Source organism: Budorcas taxicolor, chromosome 23 (assembly GCF_023091745.1).
Source record: "Budorcas taxicolor isolate Tak-1 chromosome 23, Takin1.1, whole genome shotgun sequence".
Lineage (NCBI taxonomy): Eukaryota > Metazoa > Chordata > Mammalia > Artiodactyla > Bovidae > Budorcas > Budorcas taxicolor.
Window position 1 is genome coordinate 50,958,348 of NC_068932.1, and position 26,172 is coordinate 50,984,519.

At 65.2% G+C, this 26,172-nt stretch overlaps 2 protein-coding genes across 2 annotated transcripts in view; one reads left to right on the forward strand and one right to left on the reverse strand.

Moving 5' to 3' along the window:
• Positions 1 to 26,172, forward strand: part of ZNF511 (zinc finger protein 511) — a 95,087-nt gene that overhangs the window by 48,773 nt on the left and 20,142 nt on the right. The gene's annotated exons all lie outside the window — the stretch shown is intronic.
• Positions 22,339 to 25,565, reverse strand: CALY (calcyon neuron specific vesicular protein). Its single transcript, XM_052660956.1, has 5 exons — positions 25,443 to 25,565; positions 24,974 to 25,087; positions 24,195 to 24,308; positions 23,015 to 23,367; positions 22,339 to 22,433 (listed from the first exon to the last, which is right to left on the reverse strand). Exons 1-4 carry the CDS (start codon positions 25,563 to 25,565, stop codon positions 23,041 to 23,043), a joined length of 678 nt encoding a protein of 225 aa, XP_052516916.1. The 3' UTR covers positions 22,339 to 22,433; positions 23,015 to 23,040.

Genomic DNA, 26,172 nt, shown 5'->3' on the forward strand with positions numbered 1-26,172 from the left:
ACACCCCGCCGCTCTCCCTCCTCACACACCCCGCCTCTCCCCTCCTCACACACCCCGCCTCTCCCTCCTCACACACCCCGCCTCGCCCCTCCTCACACACCCCGCCTCTCCCCTCCACACACCCGCCTCTCCCCCTCCTCACACACCCCGTCTCCCTCCTCACACACCCCGCCTCTCCCCTCCTCACACACCCCGCCTCTCCCTCCTCACACACCCGCCTCTCCCGCCTCACACCCGCCTCCTCTCCCCTCCTCACACCCCGCCTCTCCCCTCCTCACACACCCGCCTCTCCCCTCCTCACACACCCCGCCTCTCCCCTCCTCACACCCCGCCTCTCCGCTCCTCACACCCGCCTCTCTCTCTCGCCTCTCCGCACACCCGCCTCGCCCCTCACACACCCCGCCTCTCCCTCCTCACACACCCGCCTCTCCCCTCCTCTCACACCCGCCTCGCCCCTCCTCACACCCCGCCTCTCCCCTCCTCACACCGCCTCTCCCTCCTCTCACACCCGCTCTCCCTCCTCACACACCCGCCTCTCCCCTCCTCACACACCCCGCCTCTCCCCTCCTCACACCCGCCTCTCCCCCTCCCTCTCCCCCGCCTCCCTCCTCACACCCGCCGCTCCCCTCCTCACACCCCGGCCTCACTCACCGCTCTCCTCCTCACACCCCGCCTCTCCTCTCCTCACCGCCTCACCCCGCCGCGCCCTCTCCTCTCTCACCACCCGCCTCTCCCCTCCTCACACCGCCTCTCCCTCCTCACACCCCGCCGCTCCCCTCCTCACACCCGCCTCCCCTCCTCACACCCCGCTCTCCCTCCTCACACCCGCCTCTCCTCCCTCACACCCTCTGTCTCTCCTCACACACCCCGCTCTCCCTCCTCACACACCGCCTCTCCCCTCCTCACACACCCGCCTCTCCCCTCCTCACACACCGGCCTCCCTCCTCACACCCTGCTCTCTCTCCTCACACACCCGCCTCTCCCCTCTCACACCCCGCCTCTCCCCTCCTCACACCCGCCTCTCCCTCCTCACACCCCGCTCTCCTCACACCCGCCTCTCCCTCCTCACACCCCGGCCTCTTCCCCTCCCACACCGGCCTCCTCTCTCACACCTGCCTCCTCACACACCCGCCTCTCCCTCCTCACACCCCCGCCTCTCCCCTCCTCTCACCCCCCGCCTCTCCCTCCTCACACCCCCGCCTCTCCTCCTCCCGCCTCACCCTCCTCACTCGCCTCTCCCTCACACCCGCTTCCCTCTACACCCCGCCTCTCCTCCTCCCCCCGCCTCTCCCTCTCACCCTGGCCTCTCCTTCACACCCGCTCTCCTCCTCACACTGCCTCCTCACCCGCCTCCCTCCTCACACACCCCGCCTCTCCCCTCCTCTCACACCCCGCCTCTCCCTCTCACACACCCCGCCTCTCCCTCCTCACACCCCCGCTCTCCCTCCTCCACCCCCCGCCTCTCCCCTCCTACACCCCCGCCTCTCCCCTCCTCACACCCCCGCCTCTCCCCTCCTCACACCCCCCGCCTCTCCCCTCCTCACACCTGGACCTCCCTTCCTCTCACACCGCTCCCCTCCTCTCACCCGCCTCTCACACACCCGCCTCTCCCCTCTCACACCCGCCTCTCCCTCCTCTCACACCCGCCTCCCCCTCCTCACACACCCCGCTCTCCCCCCTCACACACCCCCGCCTCTCCCTCCCACACACCCGCCCTCCCCCTCCTCACACCCCTGCCCCGCTCCTCACACACCCGCCTCTCCCCTCCTCACACACCTGGCCTCTGCTCCCCTCCCCGCCGCCTCCTGCCGGGTCTCCCGCCTCCGCCTCCTCCCCGGCCCCCGCCTCCGTCTTCACCCGGGGTAGCTGCCCTTTGAAGCCCCTGCCGGCTTCGGGGCGTCCTCAGCGCTCCTACCGCGCGCGGAGCTGCCCTCAGGCCCCTTGGTTTCAGCTCCTCTTCATCCTTTCCTTTTCAACTTGATTAAAACTAGCGCAGAAACCGACGGCAGGGGGCGGGTCATGGGCGAGGGGGCGTGGCCTACGCTCTGGTGAAGCCCCGCCCTGCCCCGCCCTTTCCGGTCCCGGTCCCCTTTGTGCAGGAGGAGGCGGGGGCGAGGTCACGGCCGAGGGGGCGGAGCCTACGCTCAGCGCAGAGGGGAAGCCCCACCCCCCGCCCCGCCCAGTCCCGGGGCCCTTGGGCGGCCCGCGGAGACACCGCCGGGCTGTTTCAGCGAGGCCCTGCGTGGCCAGCTGTCCTGAGCCCCACAAAACGACCAGGTGTGTCTCCCAGTACTGTTTGATTGTTTTTAGTGTTTGTAGAAAGAATGAGACGGAGAAGGAGAGAAAATTCGGACAGGTTTAGGGGACAGGCCACAAAAGCCCACCCCAGTCGTCCTGGACCAAGGGCCTCAGAGGCTGTGCTGGGCCCTCCCGGAGGGGGTGGTGTGAAGGACCCCATAGGACTTGTCCCTGGGAGCTCGAGCTGATGGCGGGGGCGGGGGTGGTGGTGGAGTAGTGCCCTTGAGAGTCAGCTCCGGTTCCCTCAGCCCCCAGCTCTGCCCACAGCGGTGAGGGCCTGGCCAGCAGACGTGGGGGTGGTAGTCTGAGGAGGGCACCTTCCGTTTGCACGCGTCTTCCTGGGGAGTCTCTTCTCTATCTGGAACAATCAGCTCTTCATGCAAGGGCGCAGAGCTCGGGTGTAAACTGGCTTCATTTGCTCATTCACTCATTCATTAAAGAAATAGATGTGGCCATTTTTCCAAGTGTACCCGGGCCCTGGAATGTAGCCCTAGGGAGCCAGGGAAGAACTTTGAAGAAAAACTCCTTGGGCCCTGTCCCAGCTCAGGCCTAAGCCTGGCTCCCCAACTCCCGTCCCCCGGGCCTTGCAGATTCCTCCCCCTCTCCTCGGGTGGCCTCCCCTCCAGGGACACCACACACACTCGCACATACACAGATACACGGACACCCCCACACCCACCTGTGGCTCCCAGAGCCCAGAGACCTGCACTGGGGGGGCTGGACCCACCGCGCTGGCCCCGCTCTCAGCCGGGCTGCCGGGCCCAGGGTCCCCGGGGACACCCTCAGACTGGGGCCCTCTGGACTCCTGCTGGCCTCCACCTTGTGATGAGGCCCAGACACCAGGTCTGGAAGGGCTCCTGCGAAATCTGGGACCCTGAGTGCAGAGACCTCACCTGGCCGGGGCCTCTGTGGGTGAACCTCAGTCTGACCAGGGGAAGGCGCGGGGCAGCCGTGGACACGCCCCGAGCTGACCAGCACCTTCACCTCCCCCGGGCCTCAGCTGGGACTGTGGCTCTCAGGCTCCCGGCTCCCCACCCGTGTGCAGCACCCCTGGGAAGCAGGACCACACCCAGGACCGGGGGCTCTCCCTGGCCCCGAGGCCCCACAGTCCCTCGCGGGCTCTGCTGTGGGTACAGCCCTGCCCTGTGCCCCCCGCCCTGCAAGGCCTCAGTCTGTCTTTTCTAAAATCACACTCAGGCTCCTCCTTGCCCGGTGGGTTCCTGCCCCCTCATCTGCCTGAGGTGCCTCAGCACACAGACTGGCAGGAAGGCAGGAAGCTGCTGCCACAAGGACCCCCCACTGGCTGCCCAGGAGGAAGTTCCAGAAGGGGTGAGGGAGTTGTCAGCATCCTGTTGTTGCCTTGAAAACAGAGAGGAACTGAGTGGCTGGCTGGCTGCCGAGGCGTGAGCTCTCAAGATCAAGGAAGGGGGAGGCAGGGTTCCATGTGTGTGGCCACATGTCTCCCCCACCACCCCAGCCTGCTGTGCGGAGTTGGGGGCCTGCCCTCCCTCTGGGCTCTGGGCGGTGGGCCCGGCCGGCTTGAGGCTCTCTGTGCCCCCGGCCAGGCACAGCTGAGCACAGAGCCGGCCACCAGCACCATTTCCAACCCCGGTCAGAGGCCCTTCCGCCTGCCCTCGCCTGAGGCTGCCGTCCGAGCTAGACCCTTCCTGGGGTTGTGGGCAGGCCCTGGCTAGGGAAGTGAGGACTGCAGGCCACACTTGAGGCCTTCCCTGGGCCTGGAGCTGCACCTGGGGGTGGGCATAGTCCAGGTGTGGACACAGTTGACCCAGGGCAGAGGAGCCCGTCGTGTGGGAAGCTGACCTGAGCTTGGTTCTCCCACCCTCTTGTCCATCCCAAATACGTCTGCTGCTTGGCAGGCTGGACACACGGGTGCCCGCTCTGTCCACCTCCTGACCTTGCCGAGCAGGGCCAGTGACTGGGACACAGCACCTGTGATGGGGGTTGTGGGGGAGGGTTGAGACTCCAGGCGGGCCTTACTCAGAGGCTCCCCTGAGATCTGGAAGCGAAGAGGGAAAGGGTGAGCAGAGGCGATGGAGGTTGGGTGTGGCTGGAGCCCTGGGGCTGACCCAGGGGCCTGCAGGGTGAGGGGCCCTGGGAGCTTGGGAGGAGACCACCTGGGGACCCCGCTGGCCAGCAGGTCCCACTCCCCCTGGCTGCACCTGCGCCTGTCCAGATGCTGATCAGAGGTTCAGACAGCAGCTGGCTGAGGTCTTCCAGTCCAGCCTTGATGGGAAGAGAGGAGGGAGCAGCCCTGCCCGTCCCCGAGAGCGCTGGGAGCGCGAGGCTGGGGCCGCAAAGTGTTGGCTCCCTCCCTGCTCCTCCAGGTCAAGGGTGCTGAGAGCAGAGCAGGACCCCAGCCCAGCTGGGCGGGAGTCCTCTGGGCTGTGCTCCCAGGAGAGCGCCGAGCCCCCCAGGGCACCCCCCCCGAGGGGCTCCGGCCAGGATCTTCCGTCCTGCACAGTCAGCAGCTGTGGTCAGCGCCGCTGTCTAGCGGAAGTGCTGCTGGGGCTCCGAAGAGAGCCCGGAGGTCACAGCTCCGTCCCCCTGTTTGCAGTGCTCTGGTCACCCCTGGGCTTTCTCTAACTCTGTCCTGCCCATGTGACATCTCAGGTTTTTAAGTGGAAAGCTGGCTCAGACGGGAGAGAGCCCGCCTGCGATGCGGGAGACCTGGGTCCGACCCATGGGTCGGGAAGATCCCCTGGAGAAGGGCATGGCAACCCACTCCAGTATTCTTGCCTGGAGAATGCCATGGGCAGAGGAACCTGATGGGCTATCGTCCTCGGGGTCGCAAAGAGCAGACAAGACTGGAGTGACTTAGTGCCTCTTTGATTTAGCTTGTGTTTCTTCCTTGGGTATGAGGCTGACTAGCGGTGTTTTTCAAGTGATCAGGCGTGTCCAATGGCCCAGATCAGAGAGGAGCATTTGGGGGCTGGCTTCCCCAGGTGACAGGGAGACGTCCAGGCCCCGAGGGACACAGGTGGTCCTCCCCGGTCACTGTGCGGCACTGGTGAAGGGAGCGAGGGTTTCAAGAAGCCACAGCAGAGTGCAGCTGGCCGGCTCTGCCCCCGGGGAGGTTCCTGGAGGAGAGCAGCTGTTTGGGGAGGGTCACTGGCAGCTGGGAACTTCCCTCAGAGCTGGCAGCCAGGCTCAGTTATGGTGTGTGCGCCCCTCCTGACCCCAGCCTGGCCTGCCCTCCTGAAAATGGTCACCCCGCCTCCAGAGAGCTCCAGGCCCCACCAGGCCTCTTGCTCGCCTGGCTCCACCATCAGGTGGATTCCAACGGAGCCCTCGCCGTCGCCTCCGGACCAGCCAGAGCCCTTTCCCAGCAGCCACGGCAGCTGCCACTTCCCCTGAAACCCCTCCTTCCTCAGTTTCCTTCCTCCTTCACTTTCCTGCTGTTCATCAGATTTAGCAGAGATGTCTCAGAAAGCCTCGGCTGCAGAAGTCCTTCCCTCTGGGGCAGACCCGCCCCGGCTGCTCCCAGGCCTCCTCTGAGGACGGGCGTGGGGAGCAGGCAGCGTGGGCAGCACATTGGAGGCGCTTGGTGCCCAGGAAGCACAGCGGCAGCCTCTGCCTCCCAGACGCCTGGAGCTGCGGGGGAGCACCCTACCCACTTTGGAGGTGAGAGGAGGTGGCGGGGAGGGGGTGGTCCCAAGTGCCAGGCTTCCCCAGGGTATCCCTCTGAGCCTCAGCGCCTCCTCCCCTGGTTCTCAGCTGCCCGGCCCACTCGGGATGCAGGGGCCCTGTGGCAGGGGCAGAGGGGGCTAGACCACAGGGTCTTCCCGAGCTGACCTGGCCCTCGTGATCCCCACCCTGCTTCCTCAAGTGTGGAGGGGTCCAAGCCTGAGGACCCAGAGGCCGTGAGGTCACAGCCTGCCTTGGGCCTGCAGGGTTGAGGGCTGCTTGCGGGGACCTGCACAGGGCTGAGGGCACGCGAGGACGGCTGCAGGACGTGCTTTTGGGGACAAGCAGGCAGACCCGTGAGGGCAGCCCAGGCTCAGCTCTGGCCCCCGGACGAGCGCGGCGGGGCCTCAGTGGGAGGATGCGTGCAGAGCAGAGGCAGGCCAGGGCCCTGAACACGTGACCCCTCCCGGGGCACCGCTGGAGGCGACCGCACAGCCCCAGCGCCCTCCCACAGCCCCGGAGGCCGGAGGCTGCAGGCCTCGGCTTCCAGTATGTTTCCCTGAGGCCCACTCCTGGTTGCTGGACACCGGGTCTCCGTGCAGGGGTGGGTGGGGATGGCAGGAACTCCATGGGGTCTCCTTCAGAAGGACACTGACCCCCGCCTGGGGCTCCACCGGTGGCCTTGTCACTTCCCCAGAGCCCCACCTCCTGAGACCATCACCACGGGGTTAGGATCTCAGCACAGGAAGTCTGGGAGGGCACAGACATCCAGGCCCCCATGCCGCTGGACACCTGAACCACAGGGGACTGAAGGTGTGGCCTCCGCGAGCCCTTTTGGAGCCAGATGTCCTGAGCATGTCCCCAGAGGCCCTGAGTGGGCGCCGCAGAGGGCAGACCCCCAGGGTGTGTGGAGCAGGGTCCCGGTCACTGGGGTTCGGTGGAGACCCGAAGGCGGGCCCCAGAGTGGGAGGGGCTCAGGGCCCCCGGGAGGCTGTGTCCTCGGGCTGGGTGAGGGGCGCCTGTGACTTCCTCTGGTGGGTCCCGAGTGGGTAGGGGGAAGGCGGGCCGTCACTGACCACACCTGGCAGGTTTGGGTGGTTGGTGTCTTCCCGGGCTGACCGCTGCCGGCTGCGTCTGCGGCTGCACCTCTGCAGAGGGTCGGCCGTTGTCCGTCTCCACCTCCTGCAGCCTAAGGGCGCTTCTCTTCTCAGGGACCAGAGGCAGACCCGGGGCAGCACGCATGGGTTCCTGCGCCGGGGAGGACGGCGGGGCCCCGGGCATCCCCCCGCTGAGGCCCGGCGACCAGTTCCACCTGTTTGTGAGCTACAGCAGCGTGGACGCCGTGTGGACCCACGGGCTCACCGGCCGCCTGGAGGCCGCGCTCCCGGGGCTGAGGGTGTGCCTGCACGAGCGGGACTTCACGCCCGGCAGGAACGTGCTGGAGAACATGGCGGGCTGCATCCAGCAGAGCCAGAAGGTGCTGCTGGTGCTGAGCGAGGACTTTGTGCAGAGCCGCTGGTGCCTCCTGGAGGCCGACCTGTCGCTCGTGGGCTCCTGCCTGGAGAGGAAGCCGGTCCTGCCCGTCCTGCTGCGGCCCTGCCGGGTCCCGCTGCATCTCAGCCACCTGACCTACCTGGAGGCCACGGACGGCCGCTTCTTCCAGAAGCTGGTGCAGCTCCTGTGCACCCCCAACCAGCGCCTGGCGCGCCCCCCGGCCCTGCGCTCGGCCCCCGCCCTCTACAGCGGGAAGGCCCTGCTGACCCTGGACTGCATCAACAGGGACAGCCTGCCCTCGTGGGAGGTGGGCAGCTTCAGCACACTGGCCGTGCCGGACGCCCTGAAGGAGGTGCTGGAGGACCCCGAGCTGTACAAGCGAGCCGTGGGCCTCGTGAACGGCGTGCGCTCGCCGCGCTGCTTCCTGCGTTACCTGGCCTGCAGGGTCATCCTCGCCATAGCCCTCATTCTCCTCGCTGTGGTTTTCCTGTTCATACCTTTCACCATCGGGTTCGTGGCACGCCAGCCACCTCAGTGGTTCCTCGTAATCAGCGCCAATGTATTTCTCTGCCTCTTTTTCATGATCTTAAGCGTCAACACCCTGTGCTGGCTCCGAAGGTCTTCCAGGAGGACCCTGCGGGAGCTGGCATACCGCGTCGGGGAAGCCAACCTGCTGCTGGCGCCGCACTCGGTGCTCGTGGGCTGCGAGACCAAGAACAAGCTGTACTTCGTGTACGTGGTGCTGGGCGACTGCAAGCGGGCCTTCCTGGGCGCCCCCGAGGGCGAGGCCGCGTTCCAGGAGGCCATCCTGCGGTTCTCGTCCAGCTACGCCTGCTGCCTGGCCCATGCGCACTTCCCCCACTGGGAGGAGGCCGAGGGGGCCCCGGGCCACCTGGAGGTGGGCCTCTGCTTCTGCCAGTTTGTGTCCCTGCAGCTGAGGAGACTCGGGGCGGTCGGGGTGAACCCCGTGTGACGGTCTGAGGGCAGAGGCAGGGCCCCTTGCTGGACACCCGGCCACCCCTGTGGGTCCCTGCGGACCGGGCTGCCCTGAGCATTGAAGGCAGATTGAACGCAGGAGGAGAAGGGGAAGACAGAGGATGAGATGGTTGCATGGCATCACTGTCTCAACGGAGATGAGTTGGAGTAAACTCCGGGTGTTGGTGATGGACAGGGAAGCCTCGCGAGCTGACATCCACGGGGACACAAAGAGTCGGATTCGACTGAGTGACTGAACTGACTCAGGAGGGCCTGAAAGCAGCCTGTGGGGTTCCTCCTCTCTATCAAAGCAGGCCGGCAATGTGAACTGTGTGTGTTTGAGGATGTTGTGTTTGGAAACAAAAGAGGATAGACTGTAACAACCGAGCATCTAAGTTAATCCTGGTCTGGAAACCTGTTTATTTAGACCAAGCAGCTGAGAGCACTCTAGCAGTGGGTCTGACCACCAGGTCCTAGAGCAGGGCGCCTGTCAAGCCAGGGCTTGAGTCAGGAGGGAACGAGGGTCGGGCACCCCCAGACTGCCCGAGCAGACACCAGATGGGTCGGGGTGACGGGCTCATCGTGTGGGAAGCTCACGGGCATGGAGGGAGCTCCTCCCCTGGAATGGCACAGGCTCCGGGCAGCCACCCTGGTCCCCGACCCTGACCCATACCTGCGGCCTCATGCAGCTGGAGCCCGGCCATCGCAGGGCCTCTGTGAGGTGGGCCAGCAGAGGACTGGGCCTCGACCGGAACTAGAGGGTTCTTTACTTCCCTGGTGGCCAAGCCTGGGCTGGGGTCCCGCTGTGTGTGCCCCTCAGCCCGGCAGAGTCACTCGACCCTCTCTGGGGCACATGTGCAATCCTGGAGGAGCTCGTCCCTCCCGGAGCCGGTGGCGAGGAGCCCGGCATGCCAGGGTTCCCTGCAGGACCGGAGGGCCCTGTGCTTTGAGGGGTGGGGAGGCATGCGACGGGTCGGGGCAGCGGCAGGACCTTCAACCGAGGCCCGAAAGGGTCTGAGGCAAAGCTGAGGGATGTCCCAGCTTGAGAGCTCCTAGGGTGCAGGCACTCCCTGCCATGTGAGCCTCGGAGAACAACTCCTTGGGCCCTGTCCCAGCTCAGGCCTAAGCCTGGCTCCCCAACTCCCGTCCCCTGGGCCTTGCAGCTTCCTCCCCTTCTCCTCGGGGGGCCTCCCCTCCAGCCACACCACACACCCTCGCACATACACAGATACACAGACTCCCCCACACCCACCTGTGGCTCCCAGAGCCCAGAGACCTGCACTGGGGGGGCTGGACCCACCGCGCTGGCCCCGCTCTCAGCCGGGCTGCCGGGCCCAGGGTCCCCGGGGACACCCTCAGACTGGGGCCCTCTGGACTCCTGCTGGCCTCCACCTTGTGATGAGGCCCAGACACCAGGTCTGGAAGGGCTCCTGCGAAATCTGGGACCCTGAGTGCAGAGACCTCACCTGGCCGGGGCCTCTGTGGGTGAACCTCAGTCTGACTAGGGGAAGGCGCGGGGCAGCCGTGGACACGCCCCGAGCTGACCAGCACCTTTGCCTCCCCCGGGCCTCAGCTGGGACTGTGGCTCTCAGGCTCCCGGCTCCCCACCCGTGTGCAGCACCCCTGGGAAGCAGGACCACACCCAGGACCGGGGGCTCTCCCTGGCCCCGAGGCCCCACAGTCCCTCGCGGGCTCTGCTGTGGGCGCAGCCCTGCCCCGTGCCCCCCGCCCTGCAAGGCCTCAGTCTGTCTTTTCTAAAATCACACTCAGGCTCCTCCTTGCCCCATGGGTTCCTGCCCCCTCATCTGCCTGAGGTGCCTCAGCACACAGACTGGCAGGAAGGCAGGAAGCTGCTGCCACAAGGACCCCCCACTGGCTGCCCAGGAGGAAGTTCCAGAAGGGGTGAGGGAGTTGTCAGCATCCTGTTGTTGCCTTGAAAACAGAGAGGAACTGAGTGGCTGGCTGGCTGCCGAGGCGTGAGCTCTCAAGATCAAGGAAGGGGGAGGCAGGGTTCCATGTGCGTGGCCACTTGTCTCCCCCACCACCCCAGCCTGCTGTGCGGAGTTGGGGGCCTGCCCTCCCTCTGGGCTCTGGGCGGTGGGCCCGGCCGGCTTGAGGCTCTCTGTGCCCCCGGCCAGGCACAGCTGAGCACAGAGCCGGCCACCAGCTCCATTTCCAACCCCAGTCAGAGGCCCTTCCGCCTGCCCTCGCCTGAGGCTGCCGTCCGAGCTAGACCCTTCCTGGGGTTGTGGGAAGGCCCTGGCTAGGGAAGTGAGGACTGCAGGCCACACTTGAGGCCTTCCCTGGGCCTGGAGCTGGACCTGGGGGTGGGCATAGTCCAGGTGTGGACACGGTTGACCCAGGGCAGAGGAGCCCGTCGTGTGGGAAGCTGACCTGAGCTTGGTTCTCCCACCCTCTTGTCCATCCCAAATACGTCTGCTGCTTGGCAGGCTGGACACACGGGTGCCCACTCTGTCCACCTCCTGACCTTGCCGAGCAGGGCCAGTGAGCTGGGACACAGCACCTGTGATGGGGGTTGTGGGGGAAGGTTGAGACTCCAGGGGGGCCTTACTCAGAGGCTCCCCTGAGATCTGGAAGCGAAGAGGGAAAGGGTGAGCAGAGGCGATGGAGGTTGGGTGTGGCTGGAGCCCTGGGGCTGACCCAGGGGCCTGCAGGGTGAGGGGCCCTGGGAGCTTGGGAGGAGACCACCTGGGGACCCCGCTGGCCAGCAGGTCCCACTCCCCCTGGCTGCACCTGCGCCTGTCCAGATGCTGATCAGAGGTTCAGACAGCAGCTGGCTGAGGTCTTCCAGTCCAGCCTTGATGGGAAGAGAGGAGGGAGCAGCCCTGCCCGTCCCCGAGAGCGCTGGGAGCGCGAGGCTGGGGCCGCAAAGTGTTGGCTCCCTCCCTGCTCCTCCAGGTCAAGGGTGCTGAGAGCAGAGCAGGACCCCAGCCTGGCTGGGGAGGGAGTCCTCTGGGCTGTGCTCCCAGGAGAGCGCCGAGCCCCCCAGGGCGCCCCCCCCTTGAGGGGCTCCGGCCAGGATCATCCGTCCTGCACAGTCAGCAGCTGTGGTCAGCGCCGCTGTCTAGCGGAAGTGCTGCTGGGGCTCCGAAGAGAGCCCGGAGGTCACAGCTCCGTCCCCCTGTTTGCAGTGCTCTGGTCACCCCTGGGCTTTCTCTAACTCTGTCCTGCCCATGTGACATCTCAGGTTTTTAAGTGGAAAGCTGGCTCAGACGGGAGAGAGCCCGCCTGCGATGCGGGAGACCTGGGTCCGACCCATGGGTCGGGAAGATCCCCTGGAGAAGGGCATGGCAACCCACTCCAGTATTCTTGCCTGGAGAATGCCATGGGCAGAGGAACCTGATGGGCTATCGTCCTCGGGGTCGCAAAGAGCAGACAAGACTGGAGTGACTTAGTGCCTCTTTGATTTAGCTTGTGTTTCTTCCTTGGGTATGAGGCTGACTAGCGGTGTTTTTCAAGTGATCAGGCGTGTCCAATGGCCCAGATCAGAGAGGAGCATTTGGGGGCTGGCTTCCCCAGGTGAGAGGGTGACGTCCAGGCCCCGAGGGACAGAGGTGGCCCTCCCCGGTCAATGGGCGGCACTGGTGAAGGGAGCGAGGGTTTCAAGAAGCCACAGCAGAGTGCAGCTGGCCGGCTCTGCCCCCGGGGAGGTTCCTGGAGGAGAGCAGCTGTTTGGGGAGGGTCACTGGCAGCTGGGAACTTCCCTGGGAGCTGGCAGCCAGCCCCAGTTATCAAGTTTGCTCCCCCGCTAACCCCAGCCTGGCCGGCCCTTCCCTTCGCTACTTCCAGGGGGAGGGCTCGGCCCAGGCTCCAGAGAGCTCCTGGCCCCGCCAGGGCCTCTCGCTCGCCTGGCTCCACCATCAATTGGATTCCATGGGATCCCTCGCCGTCCTGCCTCCGGGACCAGCCTGTGCCCCTGCCCAGCAGCAGCTGCACTGGCCACTTCCCCTGAAACCTCCTCCTTCCTCAGTTTCCTTCCTCCTTCACTTTCCTGCTGTTCATCAGATTTAGCAGAGATGTCTCAGAAAGCCTCGGCTGCAGAAGTCCTTCCCTCTGGGGCAGACCCGCCCCGGCTGCTCCCAGGCCTCCTCTGAGGACGGGCGTGGGGAGCAGGCAGCGTGGGCAGCACATTGGAGGCGCTTGGTGCCCAGGAAGCACAGCGGCAGCCTCTGCCTCCCAGACGCCTGGAGCTGCGGGGGAGCACCCTACCCACTTTGGAGGTGAGAGGAGGTGGCGGGGAGGGGGTGGTCCCAAGTGCCAGGCTTCCCCAGGGTATCCCTCTGAGCCTCAGCGCCTCCTCCCCTGGTTCTCAGCTGCCCGGCCCACTCGGGATGCAGGGGCCCTGTGGCAGGGGCAGAGGGGGCTAGACCACAGGGTCTTCCCGAGCTGACCTGGCCCTCGTGATCCCCACCCTGCTTCCTCAAGTGTGGAGGGGTCCAAGCCTGAGGACCCAGAGGCCGTGAGGTCACAGCCTGCCTTGGGCCTGCAGGGTTGAGGGCTGCTTGCGGGGACCTGCACAGGGCTGAGGGCACGCGAGGACGGCTGCAGGACGTGCTTTTGGGGACAAGCAGGCAGACCCGTGAGGGCAGCCCAGGCTCAGCTCTGGCCCCCGGACGAGCGCGGCGGGGCCTCAGTGGGAGGATGCGTGCAGAGCAGAGGCAGGCCAGGGCCCTGAACACGTGACCCCTCCCGGGGCACCGCTGGAGGCGACCGCACAGCCCCAGCGCCCTCCCACAGCCCCGGAGGCCGGAGGCTGCAGGCCTCGGCTTCCAGTATGTTTCCCTGAGGCCCACTCCTGGTTGCTGGACACCGGGTCTCCGTGCAGGGGTGGGTGGGGATGGCAGGAACTCCATGGGGTCTCCTTCAGAAGGACACTGACCCCCGCCTGGGGCTCCACCGGTGGCCTTGTCACTTCCCCAGAGCCCCACCTCCTGAGACCATCACCACGGGGTTAGGATCTCAGCACAGGAAGTCTGGGAGGGCACAGACATCCAGGCCCCCATGCCGCTGGACACCTGAACCACAGGGGACTGAAGGTGTGGCCTCCGCGAGCCCTTTTGGAGCCAGATGTCCTGAGCATGTCCCCAGAGGCCCTGAGTGGGCGCCGCAGAGGGCAGACCCCCAGGGTGTGTGGAGCAGGGTCCCGGTCACTGGGGTTCGGTGGAGACCCGAAGGCGGGCCCCAGAGTGGGAGGGGCTCAGGGCCCCCGGGAGGCTGTGTCCTCGGGCTGGGTGAGGGGCGCCTGTGACTTCCTCTGGTGGGTCCCGAGTGGGTAGGGGGAAGGCGGGCCGTCACTGACCACACCTGGCAGGTTTGGGTGGTTGGTGTCTTCCCGGGCTGACCGCTGCCGGCTGCGTCTGCGGCTGCACCTCTGCAGAGGGTCGGCCGTTGTCCGTCTCCACCTCCTGCAGCCTAAGGGCGCTTCTCTTCTCAGGGACCAGAGGCAGACCCGGGGCAGCACGCATGGGTTCCTGCGCCGGGGAGGACGGCGGGGCCCCGGGCATCCCCCCGCTGAGGCCCGGCGACCAGTTCCACCTGTTTGTGAGCTACAGCAGCGTGGACGCCGTGTGGACCCACGGGCTCACCAGCCGCCTGGAGGCCGCGCTCCCGGGGCTGAGGGTGTGCCTGCACGAGCGGGACTTCACGCCCGGCAGGAACGTGCTGGAGAACATGGCGGGCTGCATCCAGCAGAGCCAGAAGGTGCTGCTGGTGCTGAGCGAGGACTTTGTGCAGAGCCGCTGGTGCCTCCTGGAGGCCGACCTGTCGCTCGTGGGCTCCTGCCTGGAGAGGAAGCCGGTCCTGCCCGTCCTGCTGCGGCCCTGCCGGGTCCCGCTGCATCTCAGCCACCTGACCTACCTGGAGGCCACGGACGGCCGCTTCTTCCAGAAGCTGGTGCAGCTCCTGTGCACCCCCAACCAGCGCCTGGCGCGCCCCCCGGCCCTGCGCTCGGCCCCCGCCCTCTACAGCGGGAAGGCCCTGCTGACCCTGGACTGCATCAACAGGGACAGCCTGCCCTCGTGGGAGGTGGGCAGCTTCAGCACACTGGCCGTGCCGGACGCCCTGAAGGAGGTGCTGGAGGACCCCGAGCTGTACAAGCGAGCCGTGGGCCTCGTGAACGGCGTGCGCTCGCCGCGCTGCTTCCTGCGTTACCTGGCCTGCAGGGTCATCCTCGCCATAGCCCTCATGCTCCTCGCTGTGGTTTCGCTGTTCTTACCCTTGGTCTTGGGGCTGCATGAGCTCCAGCCAGCTCAGCGGCTCCTCGTGATCAGCGCGAATGTATTTTTCTGCCCCTTTTTCATGATCTTAAGCATCAACACCCTGTGCTGGCTCCGAAGGTCTTCCAGGAGGACCCTGCGGGAGCTGGCGTGCCGCGTCGGGGAGGCCAACCTGCTGCTGGCGCCGCACTCGGTGCTCGTGGGCTGCGAGACCAAGAACAAGCTGTACTTCGTGTACGTGGTGCTGGGCGACTGCAAGCGGGCCTTCCTGGGCGCCCCCGAGGGCGAGGGCGCGTTCCAGGAGGCCATCCTGCGGTTCTCGTCCAGCTACGCCTGCTGCCTGGCCCATGCGCACTTCCCCCACTGGGAGGAGGCCGAGGGGGCCCCGGGCCACCTGGAGGTGGGCCTCTGCTTCTGCCAGTTTGTGTCCCTGCAGCTGAGGAGACTCGGGGCGGTCGGGGTGAACCCCGTGTGACGGTCTGAGGGCAGAGGCAGGGCCCCTTGCTGGACACCCGGCCACCCCTGTGGGTCCCTGCGGACCGGGCTGCCCTGAGCATTGAAGGCAGATTGAACGCAGGAGGAGAAGGGGAAGACAGAGGATGAGATGGTTGCATGGCATCACTGTCTCAACGGAGATGAGTTGGAGTAAACTCCGGGTGTTGGTGATGGACAGGGAAGCCTCGCGAGCTGACATCCACGGGGACACAAAGAGTCGGATTCGACTGAGTGACTGAACTGACTCAGGAGGGCCTGAAAGCAGCCTGTGGGGTTCCTCCTCTCTATCAAAGCAGGCCGGCAATGTGAACTGTGTGTGTTTGAGGATGTTGTGTTTGGAAACAAAAGAGGATAGACTGTAACAACCGAGCATCTAAGTTAATCCTGGTCTGGAAACCTGTTTATTTAGACCAAGCAGCTGAGAGCACTCTAGCAGTGGGTCTGACCACCAGGTCCTAGAGCAGGGCGCCTGTCAAGCCAGGGCTTGAGTCAGGAGGGAACGAGGGTCGGGCACCCCCAGACTGCCCGAGCAGACACCAGATGGGTCGGGGTGACGGGCTCATCGTGTGGGAAGCTCACGGGCATGGAGGGAGCTCCTCCCCTGGAATGGCACAGGCTCCGGGCAGCCACCCTGGTCCCCGACCCTGACCCATACCTGCGGCCTCATGCAGCTGGAGCCCGGCCATCGCAGGGCCTCTGTGAGGTGGGCCAGCAGAGGACTGGGCCTCGACCGGAACTAGAGGGTTCTTTACTTCCCTGGTGGCCAAGCCTGGGCTGGGGTCCCGCTGTGTGTGCCCCTCAGCCCGGCAGAGTCACTCGACCCTCTCTGGGGCACATGTGCAATCCTGGAGGAGCTCGTCCCTCCCGGAGCCGGTGGCGAGGAGCCCGGCATGCCAGGGTTCCCTGCAGGACTGGAGGGCCCTGTGCTTTGAGGGGTGGGGAGGCATGCGACGGGTCGGGGCAGCGGCAGGACCTTCAACCGAGGCCCGAAAGGGTCTGAGGCAAAGCTGAGGGATGTCCCAGCTTGAGAGCTCCTAGGGTGCAGGCACTCCCTGCCATGTGAGCCTCGGAGAACAACTCCTTGGGCCCTGTCCCAGCTCAGGCCTAAGCCTGGCTCCCCAACTCCCGTCCCCTGGGCCTTGCAGCTTCCTCCCCTTCTCCTCGGGGGGCCTCCCCTCCAGCCACACCACACACCCTCGCACATACACAGATACACAGACTCCCCCACACCCACCTGTGGCTCCCAGAGCCCAGAGACCTGCACTGGGGGGGCTGGACCCACCGCGCTGGCCCCGCTCTCAGCCGGGCTGCCGGGCCCAGGGTCCCCGGGGACACCCTCAGACTGGGGCCCTCTGGACTCCTGCTGGCCTCCACCTTGTGATGAGGCCCAGACACCAGGTCTGGAAGGGCTCCTGCGAAATCTGGGACCCTGAGTGCAGAGACCTCATCTGGCCGGGGCCTCTGTGGGTGAACCTCAGTCTGACCAGGGGAAGGCGCGGGGCAGCCGTGGACACGCCCCGAGCTGACCAGCACCTTTGCCTCCCCCGGGCCTCAGCTGGGACTGTGGCTCTCAGGCTCCCGGCTCCCCACCCGTGTGCAGCACCCCTGGGAAGCAGGACCACACCCAGGACCGGGGGCTCTCCCTGGCCCCGAGGCCCCACAGTCCCTCGCGGGCTCTGCTGTGGGCGCAGCCCTGCCCCGTGCCCCCCGCCCTGCAAGGCCTCAGTCTGTCTTTTCTAAAATCACACTCAGGCTCCTCCTGGCCCCATGGGTTCCTGCCCCCTCATCTGCCTGAGGTGCCTCAGCACACAGACTGGCAGGAAGGCAGGAAGCTGCTGCCACAAGGACCCCCCACTGGCTGCCCAGGAGGAAGTTCCAGAAGGGGTGAGGGAGTTGTCAGCATCCTGTTGTTGCCTTGAAAACAGAGAGGAACTGAGTGGCTGGCTGGCTGCCGAGGCGTGAGCTCTCAAGATCAAGGAAGGGGGAGGCAGGGTTCCATGTGCGTGGCCACTTGTCTCCCCCACCACCCCAGCCTGCTGTGCGGAGTTGGGGGCCTGCCCTCCCTCTGGGCTCTGGGCGGTGGGCCCGGCCGGCTTGAGGCTCTCTGTGCCCCCGGCCAGGCACAGCTGAGCACAGAGCCGGCCACCAGCTCCATTTCCAACCCCAGTCAGAGGCCCTTCCGCCTGCCCTCGCCTGAGGCTGCCGTCCGAGCTAGACCCTTCCTGGGGTTGTGGGAAGGCCCTGGCTAGGGAAGTGAGGACTGCAGGCCACACTTGAGGCCTTCCCTGGGCCTGGAGCTGGACCTGGGGGTGGGCATAGTCCAGGTGTGGACACGGTTGACCCAGGGCAGAGGAGCCCGTCGTGTGGGAAGCTGACCTGAGCTTGGTTCTCCCACCCTCTTGTCCATCCCAAATACGTCTGCTGCTTGGCAGGCTGGACACACGGGTGCCCACTCTGTCCACCTCCTGACCTTGCCGAGCAGGGCCAGTGAGCTGGGACACAGCACCTGTGATGGGGGTTGTGGGGGAAGGTTGAGACTCCAGGGGGGCCTTACTCAGAGGCTCCCCTGAGATCTGGAAGCGAAGAGGGAAAGGGTGAGCAGAGGCGATGGAGGCTGGGTGTGGCTGGAGCCCTGGGGGGCTGACCGAGGGGCCTGCAGGGTGAGGGGGCCGGTGTGGCACAGGGAGGGTCCCCCGGAGGAGACTGGCCAGCGTGCGAGGGCCCCAAAGAGGAGGCTCTGGGCCAGGGCCAGTGTGAGCAAAGGCACCGGGCAGGGGGGCCCTGACGTCAGGGGCCCCGGGACAGGCTCCGCCGCTGCCTCTCCCTGGCCTGTAGGACCTGGAGCCCCTGCTCGGGCTGATGGGGGAGCAGCGTGGCCAGGACGTGGCGATGGATGCTACCCAGAGGGGGCACGTCCTGTAAGCTCCGAGCTCTCTGAATGGCCTTGGTCTCAGAACATTCCAGGGGACATGGGCCCCCCCACCCCTGAGGGTCCCAACACCTGGCCTCTCAGGTGCTCAAGGCAAGGTCGCCTTTGGGCCTCACGTGGAGAAGGAACCTCAAGGAGCAGTGGAGGCTCCTGCTGCCTTCCAGGGATGCCCCCCCCGCCCCCGACTCTACTGGTCCTCTGTCCCTGGCAAAGTCTCAGCACGTGTCCACCACACCAAGTCCAGGCCGGAGCTGACTTCCAGAGTACAAGGTGGCACCACAGTCCACCCTGGCTGTGCCTGACCCGCCCGAGGGTCCACTCAGTGCCCAGGCTGTCGGTGCCAGCGAGCATGAGCCCCGGGCGTAGAGCTGGGCAAACGGTTGCCCTTTCATGCCAGACTCCTGGTGGCAGCACTGGGAACCGGGGCCAGGGCTGGGGGCGGGGCCCGAGGCCGCGCTGCGGGCAACACGCACACGTATGCGCGTGCACCCACAGGTGTGCACGCCTGTGGCCCTGTGGCTCCTGATGGCAGCGGCATTCCTGCCCTGTAGTGCCAAGCCATGGCAGACAGGCAGAAAGCAGGGCAGTCTGTCACTTCAAAAGGCTGAGATTTTTCATCCTGAATTAGCACATTTGTGCAACAAGAACGGGAAAACATTTAAATGAGCCATTCCACGGAATGGTCTCTCACAGGGCGTGTGGGAAATCACAGCCACTTTTGGACCGTGTGTGGGGGCAGGTAGGCCCTGCCGTAGCCAGCCCTGGGGGCTCTATGGGGCTCATGGGGCTTGGCCCCCACCCTTTCCTGTGCAGACCCCGCCGTCGGGGAAGGACAGCATCAAGGGTGGGGGTGCTAGGCCTGGAGGAGTGGTCCCTCGAGAGGGCCCCCGGTTTCCAAGGTGTTGAGGGCCCCCAGGATGGTCGGCCTCCAACACAGCCCCCCACTCCAGGGGCCGCGTGATGCAGGCCTGCTGCTCCAGGGTACCAGGACCCCCACCCACCTTTCCGCAGCCTGGATCCAGGCCTGCCCAGGGTCACACTGCCTGCTCTGGCCTCTCAGCCTCACCACCAGCACCAGTGGCTAGAGGCTGGGGGGCACCCGGGAGTGGGGTCTTCACGGTGGAAGCAGGAGGAAAGGACCCCCAGTGCCCAGGACAGCACCCCGACCCCCACTCTGGGCAGGTGAGGGACCTTTGTGGGCAGATGCCCTGGGAAGCGCTTCCGCTGGGCCTGGGGCTAGCTCTCAGTGAGGTGACAGGCAGGGGGGCACTGAGGCTTTGCCCAGTGCTGGGAGCCCCTCACAAGGCTGCTGGTCACCAGTCCGGCATGCCACTGCTGGGGTGCCCCCCGCGGACTCTGCAGAGGCCCCCACCTTGGCCCCGAGGTTTCCCATGAGACAAAAGAGGAAGGCAGTCACATCCTGTGACCCCCTTATCCCAGCTCAGGCCTGGACTCAGCAGGCGTGACCTGGGACTCAGTGATCAGCTCCCCAGGCCCCATAGGACCCTCCAGGGCCTTTTAGGACCCCTGATGTTCCCTAAGGTTTTCTAGGCCCCTCCACTGACCCTCCACCTGGCTGAACTCTGCCCTGTGGGTCAGGTGAGCCTTACCAGGGATGGTTGGGATGAACCAGAGCTGTCCTTGCCATAATCTTCACCCAAGGAGACAGGGAGGTGGGGTTCAGCCTGAGGTCAGCAGAGGGCTGTCCTGCACCTGCTCTGCGTGTCCTGGGCACTGTGTTGAGGCCATGAACTGGGGTCCTCTCCCCAGAGGCCCATCCCAGGGGGGAGACTTGGCTGGGGCCTGGAGGCATCAGGCGAAGCTGGAGCAGAGGGCAGATCCCAGCTCTTTCTAGACGATCCCTACGGGTCTCCAGCCGTAGCTGAGAGACATCTTGGCCAAAAAGACAGCTGGGCTGGCTGGCGCTGCGGGGGTCCACACAGGTGACTGGGCTGCTGTGAGGACAAGCCACAGTGGGGGTGGGGGGTCCCCTGCAGGATGCCCTTGGCTGAGGCAGTGTGCAAAAGGCACCCTGGAGCTGGGAGCTGGCAGGGTGACCCTAGAGGCTTGGGAAGCCTGGCTCCAGAGCGAGTGGCCCATGTGCCCGGGTGGACCCTGCTCCAGCACCCCAACTTGGGGGGCTTGCCCGGGTCCTAGTTTTACAGACAAGAAGACTGAGTTTCAGGGTGCTGGCCCCAGAGACTGCAAAGCTCGACACCACCATGGCAAGGCTGTAGCCAACTCCTGCTGGCCCAGGTCCCTGCCACATGGTCCTGGCTGTGGGGCGACTGGCAGGAAACCCGAGGGGGGATATCCCACCTGCGGATGTGGCCACCGGCCGGCAGGTTTGGGAGGCCCGTTCCGAAGGGAGTCCCTGTCCAACACCCGAGGCCGCTGACCCTCTGCCAACCCCTACCCTCTGCCCCAGCTGGGGAAGGAGGATGTGTGTGTGCGTGCGCGCGTGTGCGTGTGTGTGTGTGGAGGGAGCTGCATTGTTGATGCCTGGAGGGGAGGTGGGAGTGCGTGTGTGCACACTGTTGGCATGTGAACATGTGCCTGTGTACATGCGACTAGGTACCCTTGGGCTCTGCATCCAAGGAGTCAACCAATTCCCCATCAGAAATACTAAAAAAAAATAATAATAATAATTCCAGAACGTTCCAAAGAGCAAAACTTGAATTTTTCAAGCTGGCAACTATCTACAAAGTATTCACATGGTATTAGGTATTATAAGGAATCTAGAGATGATTTAAAGTAAGCGAGAGGATGTGTGTAGCTTACATGCCAATATTACACCATTTTCTGTAAAGCACTTGAGCATCCCTGAATTTTGGTGCCCACAGACTTCACGATCTGTGGGGGGGTCCTGGAACCAATCCCTGAAGTACCAAGGGACGACTGTGTGTGTGCATGTGAGTGCGTGCACACGTGTGCAGACGGGACCCTGGAAGGGTCACTACCACATCGTAGCGCAGGGGGCCAGGGGGAGGCGGGGAGGAGGGGAGAGTCCTACTGCAGAGTCTGCCGCTGGACCTTCTGCAGGGGGCCTGGCAGGCCACCCGGAGCCGGGTCCCGGCCCATGCCCTGACGCTGGCCGGAACCCACAGCCCTCTTGGTCTGAGTCCATCCTGGAAGCATGTCCTGGAGCCAGCACGGTGCTGCCTGCCCCCTTGGGTGAGCCTGGTGGGCTGAGGGAGCCCGCAGGATGTGCAGGGAGGGTGGGGCCCTATCGTGTTTCTCTCTCAGCTTAGATGCACCCGAGGGGGTGAGGGAAGCATCAGTTCATGAGGTTTGCTGCTGAAAACCCAGGAAGGCCTTACGAGGATGAACAGCACCGGTGAACTGTTTTAATTTGAAATGGTTTAAATTTCATCTCAACACCCTTGGGTTTTAATTCTAGGAGGTGAGGGAATTTCAGTTTAAGATCTGACTCTGACCTCGTGGTGTTAGGCGGTGATCCTGAGAAGCAGGCTGTTAAAACGTTCCGAAGATTCCTGGGATTTGAAATCCTTAGGAAATCTAATTAATGAAGTTTGTCTCTTTGGGGAGATGTCTTAAAAAGTTCAGAGGGATTAAATATACTAAATGGATAAGACCATAAGGAAGGCTGAACGCCAAAGAATTTATGTTCTTGAACTGTGGTATTGGAGAAGACTCTTGAGTCCCTTGGACTGAAAGGAGATCCAACCAGTCTATCCTACAGGAAATCAGTCCTGAATATTCACTGGAAGGACCGATGTTGAAGCTGAAACTCCAAACTTTGGCTTCCTGATTCGAACGAAGAGCCGACTCATTGGAAAAGACCCTGATGCTGGGAAAGATCGAAGGCAGGAGAAGGGGAGGACAGAAGATGAGACGGTTGGATGGCATCACCGACTCAACGGACATGAATTTGAGCCAGCTCTAGGAGACGGTGATGGACAGGGAAGCCTGCCGGGCTGCAGGTCTTGGGGTCATAGTCGGACACAACTTAGCGACTGAACAGTGACAATGACATACTAAGGAATAAGTGAGGGCATATACGAAGGTTGCTAGATTAGTAACTGTTTTTAAGTTGAGCTTTAAAGCATTTTTTCTCAAGAAAACCCGGGGTAAAGGGGACACGCGGCAGGAGGGCGCCCAAACGGGGTGCGGGGCACGAAGCGGGAGCGCGCCCGAATCGGGGGCGGGGGGCGGCAGGAAAAAGGCCGAGGACGGAGGATGCTCAGCGGAAACGAGGTGGAATCTTTACTCAGAGAAAAGCGACAGAGCTAGCGGCTCACGCGGGGCAGGAGGGGCGGCTACAAGGACGGGCCTGGGAGCAGGGGCGCGACCACAGCGACCACAGCGGGGGCGGCTTCGGGCGAGGGCGGCCACAGGCGCTGCGGAGACAGAGCGAGGAGCGATGAGGGAGCGCGGGGCAGGGCGGGCGCAAGGGCAGCACATCGCCCACCTGCGGCGGGGACCGCCAGGCGGAGCTCCGCCCTCCCGCCTCCGGGTCACCTGACGCGGCGCCCTGCCCCGCCCCGCCCGGCCCCAGCCCCGCCCCGCCCCCCGGCCCCGCCCCCGCCCCCCGCCCCCGCCCCCGCCCCCGCCCCCGCCCCGCCCCGCCCCGGCCCCGCCCCCGCCCCGCGCCCCCGCCCCGCCCCGCCCGGCCCCAGCCCCGCCCCGCCCCCCGCCCCCGCCCCCGCCCCGGCCCCGCCCCCCGGCCCCGCCCCCGCCCCGGCCCGCCCCGGCCCGGCCCCGCCCCGCGCCCCCGCCCCGCCCCGCCCGGCCCCAGCCCCGCCCCCGCCCCCGCCCCGCCCCGCCCCGCCCCGCCCCGCCCCCGCGCCCCCGCCCCGCCCCGCCCCCGGCCCCAGCCCGGCAGGCGGGTCTCCAGGGCGGAGAGCACTCCCGGGTAAGCCTCTAGCAGACTGGGCCGGCGTACCCCGGGGCCCCGGTCCCTATCCCGGGGCACACCTACGCGGAGCGGCTGCGACTCAGAGGCCCTCACTGGGGGGCTGGGGGCGGCGTGCTCCCCGCCACCTTCTGCACCGCCTCCTTCTCTCCCTGCAGCGAGGCGTCCCCGGGGGGCTTCCCGGGGGGCTTCCTGGAGGGCTCGGTGACCGCCGCCGCGGCCGCCGCGCGGGCTTGCGCCCTGGACGCCTTCCTGGGCCCCTCCTTGAAGGCGTGGTAGCTCGCGGACAGCCAGGGGGTCTCCGTGCCGTGCTTGCGGCCCACCGGGTAGGCGCCGATGGCCGCCAGGAGGCTGCGGTGGTGCTCGGGGTCCAGCTCGGTGTAGTACATCTCCAGGGTCAGCGGGGTGCAGATCTTGTGCTGCGGGAAGGGCGGGTCAGGGGCGCGAGCGGGGCGCCGTGGCGGGCGGGCCGGGTGGGAAGCGCCGCGCCCCTGGGCTCGGGAGGCCAGGTCGGCCGGGGTGCGGGCGGCATGTTCCAGGGCCACCCGCGGTGGGGCGGTCACCTTCTGCTTTTAAGCAGTTCGATAATACTGGAGGCAGGGCCCTTAAATGCATTTATTTCTGCCCTGACTTCAAGTCACCAAGGGGCGGCCTCCGATTCAGAACTGAAGGCGCCAACCAAGAGCCAGCCCCACACAGAAGGCGGGTGGCTGACCCGCCCGCATCCAGCGGGTCCCCAGGGTGTCCCAGCGAGTGCGGGACGTTAGCAGCCTGGTGAACCCCTGGACGTATAGTGAGGACTGGTGGCCACTGTGGGGTGCGTTTTCATCGTGGAAACCACGGGGAAAGGAGAAGGACTTAATTACTGAAAACTTCAGAGTCTCAGAAAAAATACACTGAAAAAAATCATTTCCTTATGAGGAAAGCTGAGAGAGGAAGAGGAGGGAGGGGAGCCCCTTGCCAAGCGCAGGGAAAACTCACCACCGCCACCTGCTTCCTTAGGCTTCACTGTTTAGATTACAGGGAGAGAAAACTTCTTGCTAAAACACCTTTTCTTTGAATTTTTCTAAAGGTAAAACTTGACTGTTCCTGGGAGGTGATGTTCCCACAGAGCTAGGAACACCCATTGCCCTCTTGTTGGCAGTGGTGGGGAGGCCAGTCCTTCCCCTGGACTCCCCACAGAACCCTCCCTGGCACGGGGCTCCATGGCCCTTCCCAGGCCCAGTGCCCAGCACGCCGGACTTACCCGAAGCAGGAAGCCATCCGGGCAGCTGAACTGGTCGTACCAGATGGCTTTGTACATGATCAGAAGGCAGCCCATGAGCGCCATGGTGAAGGCGATCATCCGGCCCGTGGGCATCTGGGGGTGGACAGGTTGGAGGGAGAGGGGAGGGTGAGGCTGGGCTGGGGGCGGGGGGCTGGGCAGTGGCCTCTCAGAGAGGAGGGCGAGGAGGGGCAGACCTGTCACTGCAACATGAGAGGCTCCAGAGATCACTCATCAGGCTGAGCGAACTCCAGGAGAGGGCGAAGGACAGAGGAGCCAGGCGGGCTCCAGTCCTCGGGGGCGCAGAGTCAGACACAACTCGGTGACCGAACAACAGATTATAAAAGCTGTCAGTAATAAAGAGCTAGAAACGGAAGGGGAAACACATTTGCCAGATACACAGCAGGAAAAGTGACTCTGCATCATACGTGGGAACCCGGGAGTCACGGAGGAAGAGACACAGGTGACCCAGGAGGGAGGGTCTGGGGCGGGAGCAGGTGGCACGTCTCAGGGCAGGAGCTCCGCTGACGGCGGTGGCTCCCCCCGGCTTTACAGCAGCGGCCTCCCAGGCAGGAACCTGGTGCTGCCCAGAACTGACCGCACCTCTGATGGGGTGGCTCGCCGTCCAGCTCCTGAGAGCAGGACGCTAACCAAGGAGCCCCGCCCACCCACCCAGCCCCGAGTCTGGGTGCCCACAGCTGGCAGTGCCTGTCCATGCCCCCCCACCAGCCCTGACCCCCAGGGACAGGCCGGGCGCTTACCCTGCTGCGCATGTCCTCCGGGCCCCCGCTCAGCTTCTGGCCCTCCAGGTCGGAGAACTTTGTCGACGGGTCCCCGGAGGACAGCTGGTATTCCGTCTGCGTCTTAATGACCACCTGTGGGAAGGGACCATGCAGGGGGCCCTGAACTAGGAGGGCTGAGAGGGAGGGGGCCAGAGGTCAGTGGGCCTGCAGTGTGGGTGCCAGTGGCGGGGCTCTGGTGGCTACCAGCTGAGGCCAAAGAGATGCTGGAAGTCTGCTGGGGCTGAGGCAGGCCAGGACCTGGCCAGACCATGGAAAGAGGCCCTCCGAGGAAAGGGTGGTTCTGGGTGCTGGGGGAGCTGACCGGGTCACATGGCGGGCTCAGCCTGGCCCTTCCTCTTCTGGGTGCACTGTCTTGGAGGAGGCCATACCTAAAGCTGCCTGGCCCACCGTCCTCTGTTTCAAGGGCAGGCTGGGAAGGACCCCTCACCTGGTCAGCGAACGACGGCTGGAGCTGGCTGACGTCCAGGGGGCTGATCAGAGGGACGCTGTCCATGGTACCCCCGTCCCCAGAGCCTGTCTTCCCAGAGAAGCTGCAGTTCAGCTTCACCATGGTGGACGGCACTCCTTGTCCTGTCCAGAGGCAGACACAGAGTCACTGGCCACCCAACAGAGGCCCAGATCAGCTGGACACTGAGCGGGACCAGGTTAGCCCTGAGGCTCCTCACACCAGAGCTGGGACAGGCCATGGGCGATCAGGCCAACCTCCTCAGGACGAACCGGCTGAGTCCAGCCGGCTGAGTCCAGCCACAAGATCGTAGTCCCTTCCTGCCCGCCCGACTCCTCTGAGCCCCACAGCCATGCAGGTGATAACGCTGCTGACTGGTGACTGCCCAGACACGCACACCACAGTCTTCCACTGGCCCACGGCTCCAGGAACATTCTAAGAGTGGCAAGCAACAGAAAGCAATCCCAGACAGAAGGCCGGTGAGTTGGGTGGCCAGACGTAGCAAATAGAAGTACAGGACACCAGGTCAGATCCGAATTTCAGATGAGCAGCGGATGCTTTTGCCTTTCGTAACATATCCATGTAATACGTAGTACAGGACACACTTATACTAAAAAGTTATTCATTGTCTATCTGAAATTCAGATGTAACGGGGCGTCCTATATTTTATCTGGCGACCCTGCTGGAGATGGGAAATAGCGAAGAGCTCCAG

Excerpts from the sequence above, each read along its gene's own strand:
- CALY (XM_052660956.1), bottom strand. The coding sequence starts at position 25,565 with ATGGTGAAGCTGAACTGCAGCTTCTCTGGGAAGACAGGCTCTGGGGAC. Across the intron at positions 25,088-25,442 it reads AGCCGTCGTTCGCTGACCAG|GTGGTCATTAAGACGCAGAC; the intron begins GTGAGGGGTCCT and ends CCCTTCCCACAG. Across the intron at positions 24,309-24,973 it reads CGGAGGACATGCGCAGCAGG|ATGCCCACGGGCCGGATGAT; the intron begins GTAAGCGCCCGG and ends GTCCACCCCCAG.